This window comes from Chiloscyllium punctatum, chromosome 24 (assembly GCF_047496795.1).
Source record: "Chiloscyllium punctatum isolate Juve2018m chromosome 24, sChiPun1.3, whole genome shotgun sequence".
Classification (NCBI taxonomy): Eukaryota; Metazoa; Chordata; class Chondrichthyes; order Orectolobiformes; family Hemiscylliidae; genus Chiloscyllium; species Chiloscyllium punctatum.
In genome coordinates, this window is record NC_092762.1 from 71,919,588 (window position 1) to 71,935,653 (window position 16,066).

General features: G+C 41.1%; 1 protein-coding gene across 1 annotated transcript in view; it reads left to right on the plus strand.

Moving 5' to 3' along the window:
* The first annotated feature begins 1,805 nt into the window (after positions 1-1,805).
* The window catches only part of midn (midnolin), a 28,947-nt gene continuing 14,686 nt past the window's right edge, over positions 1,806-16,066 (plus strand). Inside the window, exons 1-4 of the mRNA XM_072594172.1 lie at positions 1,806-2,173; positions 4,071-4,723; positions 5,005-5,092; positions 5,189-5,251. Coding sequence (XP_072450273.1) covers positions 4,512-4,723; positions 5,005-5,092; positions 5,189-5,251 — 363 coding nt within the window. The 5' untranslated portion in view covers positions 1,806-2,173; positions 4,071-4,511. The remainder of the gene's footprint in view (positions 2,174-4,070; positions 4,724-5,004; positions 5,093-5,188; positions 5,252-16,066) is intronic.

The following is a 16,066-nucleotide window of genomic DNA, read 5'->3' on the forward strand; positions in this document are numbered from 1 at the left end:
AATGATTAATGGTGGCATCCACAAAACTAATCCTGTGCAAAAACGGCTGCAATTCTGCATTGTTCTTCACAAACCAGTTCGATTAGTTTTTGTAGAGGGACAGCATTTTCCAGAATGTGTCACTTCCACTGGCTCTGCATTTCATTGCTCAGACACTACTCTGTCTATGACAGTGCTGTGAAATTGCACAGGCAGCTGGCTGTGAGTCAGTGCTGCAACTGCTAGCTGGTGATCACTTGGCCACACATTACTTTCTTGCTACCTAGTGACATGTCTGTTGAGTCAGTTTCTTAGTCTGCAAAAAGGCTTTCCCTGTGAGGGAACATCCTTTTCACTCCAGGTTCTCAGACAACAATGGGATGGATCACCTGAGTTGCAGTCTGGGAGCTGACACCCTCTCAATCCCTTAATGTCCAGACAATCCCATGAATAACATTCTAATTAGGGGAGAAAGGTATTTCTCAACCCAGGAACAGGTCTCTTAGGTTCCCCAGTGGCTAGCACTGCTGCCTCATAGCACCAGGGACTTGGGTTCAATTCCCACCTCGGGCAAATGTCTGTGTGGAGTTTGCACATTCTCCTCGTGTCTGCATGGGTGTCTTGCGGTGCTCCAGTTTCTTCCCACAATCCAAAAGATGTGCAGGTCAGGTGACTTGGACATGGTAAATTGCTCATAGTGTTAGGTGCATTAGTCAGAAGTAAATATAGGGTCGGGGAATGGATCTGGGTGGGTTGCTCTTCGGAGGGTCAGTGTGGACTTGTTGGGCTGAAGGGCCAACAAGTCTAATCTAATAAACATAGGAAGAAAGAGAGCACTGGAAATCAGAATCAAAAAGTGTGGTGATGGAAAAACCTGATGAAGAGCTTATGCTTGAAATGTCGACTTTTCTGCTCCTGGGATGCTGCCTGACCGGCTGCACCACACTTTTTGACTTCCCTGCTCACAGACATGTTCTACGTTAAACTGCACATCCGCTGCAGAGAGTTCAGATAAGAACCCGTAACTAAACAGCTAACAGACGTCACCGAAAAGCAGCCCTCTTCATGTCAACAGTGCAACAGTATTATAATGTGAAAAATGTGTTCCTGTGTGAGGCATCACTGCCAGTAAAAGGAACGCCTTCTTCGCTCAATTCATTCCCCAAAGTGCTGACTTTAAAATGACAGTAACTGTGAGTCACAGAGAAAGTTATTCTGACCAACTCTGAGACAAATTATTAATGTACTGTTTTGAGAGCATCAATTGAGTGAGCATGAAAATGATTCCAGCGCCTTGCTGGAATATATTATGTAAATAAGAGATGATTCAATAAATATGTTTGTCACAGGATAAAGCTAATAAGCTTATTGATCTGTACTCCCATATGAACCTCCGTTCGATTTTGGAATAGAACACTGAATACATATTTGGCCATCAGAATTGCAGAAAGCCACTGACGTCCAACCAATATTAATTATGTTATTGCAAAAGCAGGATAATAGGGTGAAAACGTGTCATATACCGCCACTATTTAATTGGAATTGACTTTTTTTTTGGCTTGGAAATATATACTTCATGACGAACGCCACTAATGTGTTACCAATGTACCAGGTCTGACTGATGTTGACTAGAAACTGTTTGTTATGACACCACCTAACCACGTAATCGCGTAACTATGTTCTGAGCTGAGAACGTGCAAAGTGCGCCCTATAGGTGTCCCTTCTCGCCAACTCCAGCCAGTCTAGCCTCTATGGGCAGTCTCTACAGCCGCTCGCCCCCCCACCCCCCAATCGCCCTTCTATCCGCAGGAGGCGAGACTTTCAAAACTTTTGTGTGACCGAGCCGAAGCCGTGCGGTCCCTCAGGAAATGCCTGAGTTCGATGAGTTCTCAAACTGAAACATTGATGGTTGCTCTTCCTGGTGATGTCAGCGGGATGTTTTGGCTCCGCCTGGGTTGCTGATCCCTGCCACAGTTCCTGCATTTTCAGACTCCCACCACACCCGGGCGTCGGCGTCACGTCTAACTCTTTAAATACCAAGACAAATTCCGGGCCAAGGACTTAAAGCAGCAACGCCAGGGAGGAAAGCGATCTGCTCGACCTTAAAGGGATTTACAATTTATGCTCCTAACTAAAGGAACCCATTTATGAAGTGAGGACGCTGCTAAGAATAAGCGCGACTGAATTAAAGCTGGTAAGTAATTAGATTGACACACTAACAGTGCTGATAATAGATAAGTAGTGGCATGAATTTAAAAATAAATTACACTGAGGAAATTGACACCTCTATTAAAACTGTACAGTCTATAAGTTTCACTGCATAAATATAAATGGTCGAAATGTTATCGGCACTGTAAACATCCTGTATTCACAAAAGCTGATTTGTTCGTTTATTGGGCAAAACAACATAAATTACTGAGGTTACAATGAGAAGGTTGTGTGGAATAGCTGGCCTCTCGTTGCTTTGTTTCCATTGCAAGGTTAACACTTGTTCTGAGTGAGCCCCGACCGTACTATTTTATTAGCCCAACTCTTGTCTGGCTCCGCGAACGATTGCTTCTTTCGGTATCGAAATGTTTGAAGTATTCTGGATTAGTGGTGCTGGAAGGGCACAGCAGTTCAGGCAGCATCCAAGTAGCTCCATTTGATCAGGTCGTTCAGTGACATCCTATCAATCGTCGTTTGTTTCAGTGAAGTAGTACCACAGATTGTCAGGAGGTCGCGCTGTTGCTTGTGGACTGAGAGTTAGTGGCGTTTCTGCTGAAGCTCCATTCCACCCCCAACCCTTGAGCTCAGGGTCACTGCTAAACTACGTAGGTTTTCACCATTACCTTTATCGAACTGACCATTTCTAGGTACATTGTACGAATTACGAGAAGGCTTCTAGTTCTGCCTTTTAGTACAAACCATAGTCACTGCAAAGCTATCCACAAAGCAGAAAGTCTCTCAACAAGGAGCATTCCGGCTGTTTAATGGTTAACGACAGAGTGGACTAGCATTTAAATAAAGCGAGTTCAAACTACATTGAATAAAGTCCAATTTATATTCAGCCTTTTCCCCTGAAATAATTCGCGCCAGCAACATTGGGAACAGCTCCAGATTTTGCAAAATATTTAACTCGGGCTTTCTTCATGCAGTGATGTGAGCTGATTGAGGAATAACAAATGTTTGTTATTTCTCTTGTCGAACGTTGTCAATGCCGGTGAAAACTGCTCGCTTTAAGTTTTTGATGCTGTAGCATTTCGCCTATGAGTGCATTTGCTTGTTTCCTTCAGGGGGTGGGGTGTGCTGCTTGAGGGCACGTTTGATTCATTCTTAAATACGATGCGAGGTCTTGATTTTTGACAGGGGTGGGTTTCAATCAATGGAAAATCGAGATTTGAAACAGTATGTATCCGATTCCAATCTGTGGGGAAAGGAGGTGGGCATCTTAAATATTGCTGGCTCCTGGTGTGTGTGTGTGTGTGTGTGTGGGGTGGGGGTGGGTGGGTATATGAGTGTGCATGTGGTAGTGGTGGTGGAGGCTGAAGCGATAGAGGGTGTAGATGGGGCTTGGTGTAGTGGGGTATAGTGTGTGGGGAGGGGAGGAGAAAGTGTTTTTTATTGTTCCCCTTTTTGCCGGCAGTTCAAAAACGATCAGAATGAAACGCTAACATCAAGTTTGCGCTTTGTTTTGCCGGTTCATTGCGAATTTCAATTCGGGTAGTGTGTGTGGGAAAGAGAGAGTGTGTTTCTTTTTTACCAGGAGTTCAAAAGGGATTGGAATTGAACGCTTGCAGCTCACCGAACATCAAGTTGTCGCTTTGTTTGTCGATTCATTGCGAATTTCAATTCAGGTACTCTGTGTGTGGAGGGGGTGTGGGGGGGTGCAGACTGGGGGTTGGGGAGAGAGAGAGAGAGAAAGGCTGCTGTCACGTGGCAGGCGTCGCAGTCTTTTGTGAATGGCTGAATCTGACGAGTGGGCGGCCGCCCCGTCTGTGGCGTCACAATTGAACCGGCGGGCGATTGGCTGGTGCCGAGGAAACAGGTGGATACATGGGGGGAGCCGGCCAAGGCGCTGATTGGCTGACTCTGTGTTTTCTTTGTTGCAGACGTTCTATGAGGATTATTCTCCCGGGGATCGCGGCGGAGTCAGCAGAGTAAGGCTCGTAGGCACTCGGCAGGGCTGGGAGAGACAGACAGAGACAGAGAAAGAGAGAGAGAGACACACACATACAGACAGGACAGACAGAGAAGGGGGCACGGTTCAGAGGCTCCGAGCAAATCACCTGTGCTTTCCTTCTTAGCCCTTTTATCCGAGAAACCTTTAGAAGACAAAAGGAAACCTCACACGGTGGAACCCAAACACACAAGAATCGCACCCCGTTGGTTAATCTTTCAACTGAGAGCGCCGGGATTTTTCTTTCTCCCCCTCGCCCGTATTCTCCAGCACGCACACACAACAGACACACACACGCCAACACGATATTGCATGATTCCTTTAAGCGTCTGAGAGACTTTTTTGTGACTCAAGACCGATCAAAGGTAATCGAATGGACCATACAAGCACCAGGAGCTGCAGCCGAGCCCCAACTTGCGAGGCCCATCAAAACGAGCCTTCAATGCGTGTAGTCATCAATACGACGACCGGAGCCCAGTATGATCTTTCTGTTCCAGTAGACGAGACAGTAGAAGGACTCAAAAGGAGGTTATCACAGCGTTTGAAGGTTGCCAAGGAGCGTCTAGTCCTCTTGCACAAAGAAACGTACGTACTCCCCTTTGTTCTGAAGCAAAGCCACGGAAGCCCCGATCCGAGAATCTCCACGACGGCTTTATGCGCCGATCAGTCTTTCATTCATAATCCTGTGTTACATGTTAATGGTAGTAAGCAACATAAAGTTTTCGTTAGTGCTGTATGTACTTTACAACTCATTCGTGTAACTTGTGCCATTTTGATGTGCTAATGCATTTAAACGATAATTAATTATGTGGTGATTTTTTTTGAGCTTTAGATTATATCCAATGCTTTGGAACTTTTTTTTTCAGGCGTTTAAATTCCGGAAAGCTACAGGACCACGGTATAACAGAAGGAAGCAAGCTAACCCTTGTCCCTACTGTAGAGGCTGGTCTCATGGTAAGACCGGCGTCTGACCAGATTTATCGAGTATCATTTCAGTGTCGGCTTGAGGAGGTTTGTGCTATAACTATTTTTTTTATTTGTCTCCTCAAGTCTCAAGCTTCGCGCCCGGAGCAATCAGTAATGCAAGCTTTGGAAAGCTTAACGGAAACTCAGGTAAGGCTTAAAGATTTAATTTTAACTGCAACAAGATGATCGATACCCAGTTGATGGCTACGTCCGCCTCATTATAAATGTGTTAAATTGCTGGTGAATCGGAAACTTGTTATGGTGCCGAAGTTACTTTTTTCTGTATGTTGCATTGCATTGGTAACTTGCATATGTGAATGTACTACCCAATGCAATTTCATAAAATAATAATGTAAGAAATAGTTTTGGCCGCTCCTTATGAGGGTGCAGTGTTTAAAATCAATCTAGATTGTGTTTTTTTTTCCTCTTTTATTGTTGAAATGTGTGAGGCTCTGTCGGGTTCCAACCCCAGCGGCCTAATATATAATTCACGACGCCGGTCATCAAAAAGTCCGGAGCTCTCTTTCCTCCTCCCACCTCCCCCACCCCAAGTCGCTTGTCCCTTTGTATTGTTCAGGGCGTGCGTGTTTCGTGCAACACTTGGGAGTTCCTTGGCGACAGCTCAGTGTTTAATCTACACAAGTATTGTTCAAACCCAAAGCCCTCCCCTTAGTGACGACATGAAGACCTCCTACTGCAGCCTGAGCCGATTGTGAAAAGCCCTTTTTTAAAAAAAATGAGCGAGTTTTTTTTAATTCTGAAACCGTAGATTTCACCCCCCTCATCTCCTGAACTCACCAGCTCCGTACACTTGGTTTTTGTTTGAATCATAATTATTCACTACTTTCAAAAGGTTTTGGCTCCAACTGCTCAGTGAGTCGCCCAGTCTCAGTTATAGTGGTGTGAGATTTTATTTTTGAACCTTCAGATTAACCTGCAGAACTCTTCTTTCCCACTCAGTGATCGGGAAGGTTTTTAAACTTGACTGTATGCAGGGTAACACTGGATTAAATACAGCACTTAACCGTGTGGCGCCGCTGTTCCTTTCAGGCATCCTGCTGGGTTTGGGTTGACGCTAATGCATTTCCTTTTGAAGTCATGTATGATTTAAATGGACAAATGCTTTTTTTTTAATCCATGCGGGGGGGAGGGGAGGCGAGGTGAGGTCGTGACGCTGACAACTTGCTGTCAGAAAGCGTCTGCGACATTTCCCAATGCTTAAACTGCTCCTTTGTTCCACGTTGGTAAAGGGCCGGATCTTGAACCCAATGGGCGAGCGAAGCTCTCTTAACGCTGCACGGCTTAAATAAATTCTTCACCGGCAAATTGGGTAGCAACCTTTTTTAACGTCTCTCAATACGGTGCAACAAAAGGAGAGACCGATTTCACTCCCAGACTGGGCAAACGATTCAAATATTGTAGATTAACGTGGCACTGGGAGCCTTTCAACTCTGCACTGCTTTCGATTTTCATGCAATTGTTTGGTGTCCGAATTAGCGATGTCTGGCAGTACGTGGCAACACACTTGGAGGCGCACAGGAGCATTTTTCTAACGTGCAGAGGAGCTTGTTTGAATTTAATTGAAGTACACTAGTTTGAGATCAGGCGAAAGCACCAACAAGAACTTTCTAAATTTTCTGATTTAGTTGTAATGCTGTATTTGTGAAGGCAAAGGAGGACCCTGGGTCTAATTGATAACTATGCAAATACGTTAGTAGAATAAATTCAATTTTTTTGCAACCCACGGCATTAACTAGATTTAGGGTGTAGGTTTGCTCGCTGAGCTGTAGGTTTGATATCCAGACGTTTCATTACCTGGCTAGGTAACATCGTCAGCGGCGATCTCCCAAGTGAAGCGAAGCTGTTGTCTCCTGCTTTCTACTTATATATTTATATCAACTTTTTATTTTGCGAGGAACGTTTTGAGCACAATTTCCGCAGCTTTACATTCGAGCTTGACAGCATTTATTAGATAAAATCTTTTAAAAATACGTCATTCATTATTCTTATCAATATAATGAGCTGAGTCCCACTTTGCTCTGCTCAGTGCAGTCTACCATTATAGATAAGCATACTTCCTGGGAAGTGTCTTTTTGTACACTGGAAATCCTGCACTCATTGTGATTGGCTAGGGCATGCTGTTGGAATGACAAGTGGAGGAAGCAGTTTTTTTTGTCAAAACTTATCAATAGCTCCACATGGTCTTAATAATGGCATGAATAACACCCACTCAAACTGGGGTACAGTGGTAGTGACCTACATCTGAGACAGAGGACCTGGTATCAAATCCCACCTGCTCCAGAGGTGTCAGAGCATCCCTGAAAAGATTTTGATTTAAAAAATAATGTCAACCTAACCCAAACAGTACTATTCTATGGCTGTCTAACTTAAATTAGCCTCTCTTGATAAATGATAAATATTGCCCAAACCTTGACTGGGGTTGTTATTTCTCCTTGGTCATGATCCTCATTTAATCAAATTCTTGTGCCGTAGCTGCCCACTGCCTGCTACTTCTGATATCCCTGTTTGCTCGGAGTCAAAAAAAATTACATTCCAGTTAGAATTAATTTGTTGCAAGCTGATGATTCCTCCCTCCCACTTATTCGCCGCCTCCTCTCCCTTAGGAAAGGACAGACGTCCTGGAAATTGTAATCCAGAATAGCAGTGACATAACAATGACGTAGGTTATAGCTGCGTCACAGTTGCCAAAACATAGTATTGTTAAACATATTTATATGTGGAATGAGATAGCAAGTGAACCTATTTTAAAACTGAATGGAAAAATCTCATAAAGGGATTATAGAGTGTCTTGCAACAGTATTATTTGCTCGTTACAGCATTTGCCAATAAACATTCAGATTTTTCACTAGCTCTAAATATAACTTTTGATGTTTGCTTTTGCTTGGCTAAATTAAGGTATCTTGTAATGCAGATGGAATTTGGGTAGTTTTTGAGCTGCCATGTGAAGCAGTATGATCGAGTAGGAGTCCAACACTCTCTACTGAATAGATTAGCTCCGTCACAAATGAAATCAGCCCAATTGTTGTTGATGAAATGTTCAGTGATCAATCATTTCATTCATTCAAGTTCAGTCACATTTCAATGCTTTTGACTGGGGGACATAAATTTTAAAAACCTTTTTAGTAATCTTGAAGGTTGGTATAAATAGCACAGCATTTAAAAATCTAGTAAAGTACCCAATTACACACCATCTTTTTCATCTGCAATTTTGTAAGTACAAAGGTCCGGTTTGTTTAATGTAGTCCTTGACGTTTTAACACATGGCTGGTCTGGAGCACTTTTTTTTTGTAACTTAAAACATTATTTTAAAAAAAAACAAATTCTGTAAAGCTGCATTGTGAACAAATCTGTTGCCTGACTAAACTCAATCCATTCCTCTTCCGTTTTCCCCCAATCCCCTCCCCCAAATCACTATCTCTAGTTATTTGTTTTTTCATTTCCACTTCTTCCTGTCAAATGCAGTTGACGGGGGTTATTCTGCTGAGTGTTGGGCTATTTTTAATCCCTAATCAAACAAAGCTTCCACTGCAGATACTGGCCAATACACTATGTAACAGCACGAACTGTGTTAGTGTAATATAATGGATGGATGGTTACTACTTTTAAAAAAAATAATTATTGAAGCATTTTATTATGATTTCTTTAAAGATAGTTTCCGTTATTTGGCTCAAGCAGAGAATGTTGTTTACATCTTTTATGGAAGGTGTATTTATGATCCCATGAATAGGATAGATCCCCTTAAACATTCCTCGATCTTCAGTTATGCCAGACCTGATCTGTACACTAACTTCATTTGCCACCTTGACTTCATATCCTTTGCTATTACATAGATGCATATAAAAGGAAGTTAGACAAGCAAGTCAGGTGAGAAGGCAAATTGCAGATTTTAGCTGAGACAAGATTGGAGGAGGTGTGAGTGAAGCAGAAATGTTGGCATGGACAGGTTGGGCTGAATAGTCTGCTGCTATGCTGATATCATTTTAGTCACTATTGAGGTGTGTATTGCTGGCTGGCCAGCATGTATTGCCCATTCCTAAAATAAACGAATTGTAGGGTATCCTCAATACAAAGGTTTTGCACCATTTGTTTGGGAATGATAGTGTAGTTCACTGTGTCAATTTCATATAGGTATGACCACAACTATCTCCCCAGCACTATAATCTCTCTCGTATCCAATTAGGTTAGGTCAGTCCTCATTTCATAAGTCCTCCAGCTCTATACACCTCACTGTGCATCTTCTGAATATCTCCCTTGAATATCTCAGTTCCTTGTTGTTCCACCATTGATAGCCTCACTAACTGTCCAAGCCCGTAAGGTGCCCCCTTTCCCTTGCCCCACCCCACCCAAACTACTCCAATTGCCATTGTACCAAGCTTCACTAGAATGATATTTCCTTACATCCTGAGTCCTGTTTAGTTTCCTTACATTTCTGTGAGGTGGGTTGGGACATTTGAAGGTGTTTATGAATACAAGGTGTTGTACAAATGACTAATTTAACATTTTTTTTTCTTGGAGAGAACATCATTCTAAATGACCATGTTTTAGAAAATATTTCCCTTTTTTTTAAATTATAGCTCTGGTTAAGGCATTGCTAACTGCAGTTTAATCAAGGAATATTTTTATCCTGTAGGAAGATACATTGTGCAGAGAACATTCATTTAATTAGACTCCGGATATGATTTTTATATCCAGTCTCTGTGGCCTTTTCAAGTAATACAAGATTTCTTTTTTGTCTTCCCTGTTTGTGTCCATGTAAGGGTTATTTTTAGCAGTCAGAGTATGAATGAAAAATGAGTTTGTGCTGGTACGTGGGCTGCAGTTCTTTCCTTTTCTTCAGCTAATGATGGCCAGGGAATAGAGCACTCCACTGAATCATAGCATTTAAGAGATGCTGCATTTTAAATTGCTCACTCTGATGCAAGGTTAAAAGAGACAAACGTGCATATATGCAAAATAAGTGAGGGAATTTGGTGATGTATCTTTTTATGATGCTTTTAAATACAAAGGACGTTTTTAAACTCCATCCTGAAGCCCTGACCTAATTAACATTGTCAAAGTGAGAGCGCTGTAAAAATGAAGACATACCCACTGTCATAGTGTTGTTCTTTTCCGCAGGGACCTTAGTTTGCTTCTGATCTTCCAGCTAAAGCTAGGTCACAGGAACTGTTGCCTTTCGGTTCAATTGCTAATTAGTATGCTCTATAGAATGATTTAAATTTTGAGCATCTTTTGTTCTTTTGATATTATTCACTCCACCTTGCACACCATTGCACATGCAAACCATGCATTTTAATGCACTGTGAATGCTATAAATTTTAATTGAACTGACATCAATGGCTGAATGGGATCTTGCAGGAGCCATTGAAATGGTGGCATTGTATCTAGGCAGCTGAAGGACCTTTGTGGCAATACATTTCTGGACCTCAAGGTATCTATATATGGTAGTGAGAGGTGCATGTGAGATTCTTTTGTTATCATGCGGGGGCGAGTCTACATGCCTGATGGGTTTACATCTGAGGCGGATGGAGAATCTGTAATCGTGATGTCTGAAAGTTTGATACTGTGCCTTTTTTTGAGTGAAGTGGGTTGAGTCGTGACTGATTAGATTGCAGGGGACCACCTTCGAGATCCAATTAGCACTGGCCTGTGGTTGTGGTTTTTATTTTAATGCAGCTGGAAACAATGAATGGGTTCAATATATGAATTCCAAGAAAATATTTTGAAAAGAGAACAGCCTTCCATCTATTGAGATTAGGAAAATTAGCTCTTTAAATCACCTCAAAAGGTGTTTTAAAAAAAATACCATTATGACCTAGTCCTTTCTTTTAGGCATGTTATTTTTAATGCAGGTGCTATGAAGGTGTACAACTTGTAATTAATGTTGAGCTTGCAAGAGAAATTTTTAAAAAGCTGCTACGCTTTGCAGTTCCTCAGCAAACTGAAGAAAAATACATTATTTGGAGTTACAATGGTCTTGTATGTTGAGTGGTTGCATACTGACAAATGCTGCAATACAGTGGCTGCAAATGAGTTTCTGTGAACTGTGGGGCCCTCTATAAATGGATCTGTCAGTAGCAAATTTTCAGAAGGCTGTAGTTTAGCAGTAACATCGTTTTGTGACTGCAAATATATGCTTTCCTTGCAATTTGATTACTACTTGAGCAATTTGCAGTCAAAATAGAATGAAGCCAGGACTACAGTGACAATTTCCTACCAGGAATTCTCTCTCAAACATATTATTTTGCTTCTTAGTGGTTACTGTGGCAAATGCATTTTATTTTTCAACAAAGCTTCTCCTGACATCACTCATTGTAGAAATGGTGATGTGCATTCTGGTGTATCTTCGGCAAAGTGTTTGTGCATTTGGAATGACCTCTGGACAAAAAACTTAGGTGTCAAAAAGGCTTTGCTCCCAATGGTATGTGTAAGCTTTCACTGACTGTGCTTGAATAAGGAAAAGAAGCTTTAGAGTCTGCCTGCTACCAATTAAGAGCTGATTGGTGGCTTAACTAACCTGGTAGCTAATGGCTGCATCATGAATGCAGCTACGTATGGTGCGTTTTTGTGTGTTTTTGTTTCTGGTTGGCTTTTTCTCCTTTTTTTTTCTCTAAAAAAGGAAAGGCACAGGAGGGTCAAAGTCTGCATCTTAAATTTCAAAGAACCTGCAGTTTGTCTTTGGCAGCTGGTAGGTTGAAAAAGCCAAGATGACTTTCAAAGATGCAGAGGGAGGTTATGCTGCGTTTCTTATCAGCCTGCATTATACTGGTCTGGGATTTGTATAGGTCTACATTACTTAATCAATATGTTCCTGCATTCTTAAGTTAGCAGCATGCTTAGAATTCTAAATAAGCTTCATCCCCTACTGGGCGTGGGGGAAGGGAAGAGAGAAAGAGGCCAAGGGCTGCAAATTCCAGAGGCCTTTCCATAGAGCAGATGGGATGAGATTTTATGATTTGATTTGCAGGGACTGGATGAGTGATGAGGTTGTAGCAAATCTCTATACCCTGCATGTTTAGTTAAGGTCAGGCCACTTGGGTTCTCCAGCTCATCTCAAACCTAGAAGTGGAATTAAATATTCTGAATGGCAAATGGAGACATTTCCACTTCAATTAGTGCTGTTGAGCAATGCAGAAAGAATTTTAGTATTACACCCCTCTTTCTCTCACCCCCAAAATAAGATGAAAGCTGATCTCTAAACCAAGATTGGTTTGAATGCCAATGAGAAAACAATAAATCACACTTCACTTCCAGATTTTATTAAGCATGTTTCATACAAATAACTTGGTTTAAAATCTAATGTTTGGATTTAAGAAAACATGTCCAGACAATTACAGTAATAATACTTGCCATAAAGCATTTCCAAAGCGAGATGCCAATGAGTTATTTTTAGTTTTCCTTGCTTACCAAAGATTTTAATTTCTAAATAAAAAGAGATCTGTATAGTATAGGGTCAACTTGACTAATGTGTTTTTTATTTCTGATATTAGAGATAATGTCATTGCACTAGTGCGTCAGTAGGTGGTGAATCAGTTTAAACTCAGACAAACTTTATACCTGGTCAGGAGGCATTCAAACACTTTCTGTAGTATTACTATTTAAAATAAATTCACTTGCAGCAATTAAACCCAAAACTGAATTTGGGGGCATAAATTATTGCTTGTTTTCATTTCATTCACAAATGAACCAGGAAAGTGTACTTTTTCTGCAAAAGTTAAAAGATATTTGTAATTTCCTCCTTCAATCCTTTGACACATCATTTACTAAGTAAATCATTGTTTAACAAATTGGGTGGGGGCTGGGACAGCATTGAGGGAAAAAAAGACAATCTTTTTTTGTGTTGGCTAGGATTAAAACCAGTCATTCTTTGTGCTGTCTTAATCTGTCCCCAGGCTCCTAAGTCTGCTTGCAAAGACTAACCCCACCCCCACCTCATCTAAATTCTAACTGAGCTCAAGTGCTGGGGTTTAATCATCCATTCAATGTCTCTGGGGTGGACGTTTTGAAATGACATTGCTCATTCCAGTAAGTCTGAGTACAAGGAGTGTTCAACTCTTGCTTATTTTGATGGGTTGACTATCTTATCTTTTTGAATGCTTGGCTGTTTCATATTGCTTTTAGAATTGTAAAGCCAACCCTGTGGGATTTTAGATTCTCACCTTTTTATTATGCATTTTTCACTTTTAAAAAAAAATCTTCCTGGTTGCTGCTGTACTCAAAGCCCTCAGTTCGGCTAGGTTGTTCCCACCGAAGCATTGAGCATTTTTCAGGGGTGTGCCATTGTCACTAATTCTAATATTGGAAGCATCACCCAAGGATCCCAGTTAATACATATTTAGGAGAGCTCATGCATAATAAGTGTTTTATAGTTTTGGACTGTTTGAATCACTGCCCAGTCTGGGAGGCATAGGCCAGGTGATGAACTGACATCCTCACTACATTATGAAAAAGTGTTTTTATGCAACTCAGCAATGTCAGACTTTGTCCTCTAGGGTTTGCAGTTGAACTGAAGGTTGTGCAAAGGTGGGGCCTGTATTTCCTCTGACCTTGTGCTGTATATTTAAACAGTTTTCCCTTAATTATAAATAGTACCACATGGAATTCCCCCCCCCCCCCACAAAGAGAATTCCAACAAAAAGGGTTTTGTTGTTGACCACTGTGATGCTTATTGGATGGCCTTTATTGAATTCACCATGAATTGGCATTTCCAGTTATGATAAAGTAATGGAAAATAGCTGTATGCAAACCATTATTTGGCTTATTTATTGCTTAGAAACTAAAGTTATTTTGATAAATTGTTTTCCTCCTTGCAGTGTGAAGAAACAAATATGTATGCCACTGACTTGAATGCGCACTGCTGGAAGGAATACAGACAGGATGAAACAACTAGGCTTGCATTTACTTTAAACTAGGTTTAAGCAGCAGTTGCCCTTGAATGCGAACCACAATTTTTAGGTCAACGTTTACTTGTATGTTTTGGTGAATAGGTATTATGAGATACAATTATGTAAATGACTGACTGGTGTGGAGTTTGGAGTAAAAGCACCTATTTGCTTTTACTGTAAATGTATGCCCATCCAGCCCACATGTACCCTCCAAGCATCCTACCCACCAGACCCAGGCCCCCTAAACTATCCATGTAACCCTGCATTCCCCATGGCTAATCTATCTAGCCTGCACTGTTCTGAGCAGTGTGGCCATGCTAAATTGCCCAATCTACCTACCCTGCGCATCTTTAGATTGTGGGAGAAACCCCCCACAGACACTGGGAGAATGTCACCTGAGGCTGGAATCGAACTTGAGCCTGTGAGACAGCATTGCTATCCAGTGAGCCACCCTGATGAATGTTTTTGAGAAACGACTAATCAGGTAATAAGTCAAATTTTTACAAATCATGTGGCTTTAAATCTCCAGATCAAAAATTCTGCTATTAATGAAAGAAATAATTGTTGATTTCCTAGAATTGAGATAATGTGCAATAAATGATCTGGTTCTGAGAACTTTTTATTTTTGCAGCCTCTTTTTTAAAAATTTCTCCTCACTGAGAAAATGCTGTCAATAGTTGAGTATATAGTTCTTAGCTGTGAACCAAGCCCATCTGCCTTTTTATAAATAGTTGTCTGAAAATGTTTTATTATTTGCCCAAGAAAATTTCCTCCTTCTTTTGTATAGATAAAGTTTTTTGAATGATTAGTGGATTTAGCTCTTGAAGGCAGAGACCACAGCAACCAGAAAAGTAGAATCAGCAAATGAGAGTTGCTGCAGGGCTGTTCAGATTCATTGAGGAGGTTGAATCCATCACCATATATGGTTAAAGCAGTGTATGTGTATATATGTGCAGTCTGTTTGAGACCCACCAGGCTGTGACAGCATTATCGCTCCCTATTGCTGGTGTATGACTTGTTGCAGCATGCTTTTATGAAAGGGTAATGTGAGCAATTGCACTAGAATTGTAGGAGCAACGCATTGTCAAATGCTGGAGTAATTGTGAATCCTGAATAAAACCTATTAACTTGATTTGTCAATTTTGGTTTTATGTCAAGTGGATATGACAAATATTTATTGCAGACTATTATTCAAATAAGATTACTTTTTTTAAAAAAGCCTCAAAAGTAACTGAAAAATTTGTGCCAGGTTTTGTACAAAAGGCTCGTTTTATTAGACTGTTCAGAATATCTATTTCTGAATAAAGATTAAATCTTTGATATCAGTTTCTGCAACTTCACCCTCTCGATAAAATCAATATTTTCAGAATAAATGTCTTCCAGAGATTGCTCCATTTCCAAATATTTGAAAACAGGCCTTCAATTCACTACGGTCTCCATTCACAAAGGATGTAAAGAATGTGCCACAAGGTTGCTTTGAAATGTTGCTTCACCTCTGGTGGTTGCCAGTGTGCACCTGCGATGGGCCTCACTGTCTCGAATGACCGTGTGTGACAGACGTTGCTCTGTCAAAGCGGATTAAGTTTCCGATCTTCAGCCATCTGGTTTCCCTAACAATCAGCTGCTTGGGTTCTGGAGTCAAGAGATGTATTGCCATTCTTTAGATTACCTGCTAGCTTGTTAGCTATTGAAGTTTTAAACTACAACCACATTGGTGTGCAACGTTGTGGGACACTGGAAACAGCACAAATTTATAAATTTGTTTAGTGTTGTGAAGAACGTGGAGGATTTGATTGCTTTTAGAGATGTCACTATTAATGATACACAAGAATTAATTTGTACAGAAACCTATTTTGTGGTGTTTGTTGGTTTTAACAATGCTTTAGTGCGCAGACTATATTGAAGACCACACAGAATAAATAGCTAATACTGTTGTTAGCCCCACTCCACCCTTATCTGGTCAATTAAATATGATCAGGAGGCCATTCAGCCCCTCCATTCTATTCCACTGTTCAGTGAAACGATGATTGATCTGTGCCCTTGCTCCATATATCTGCCT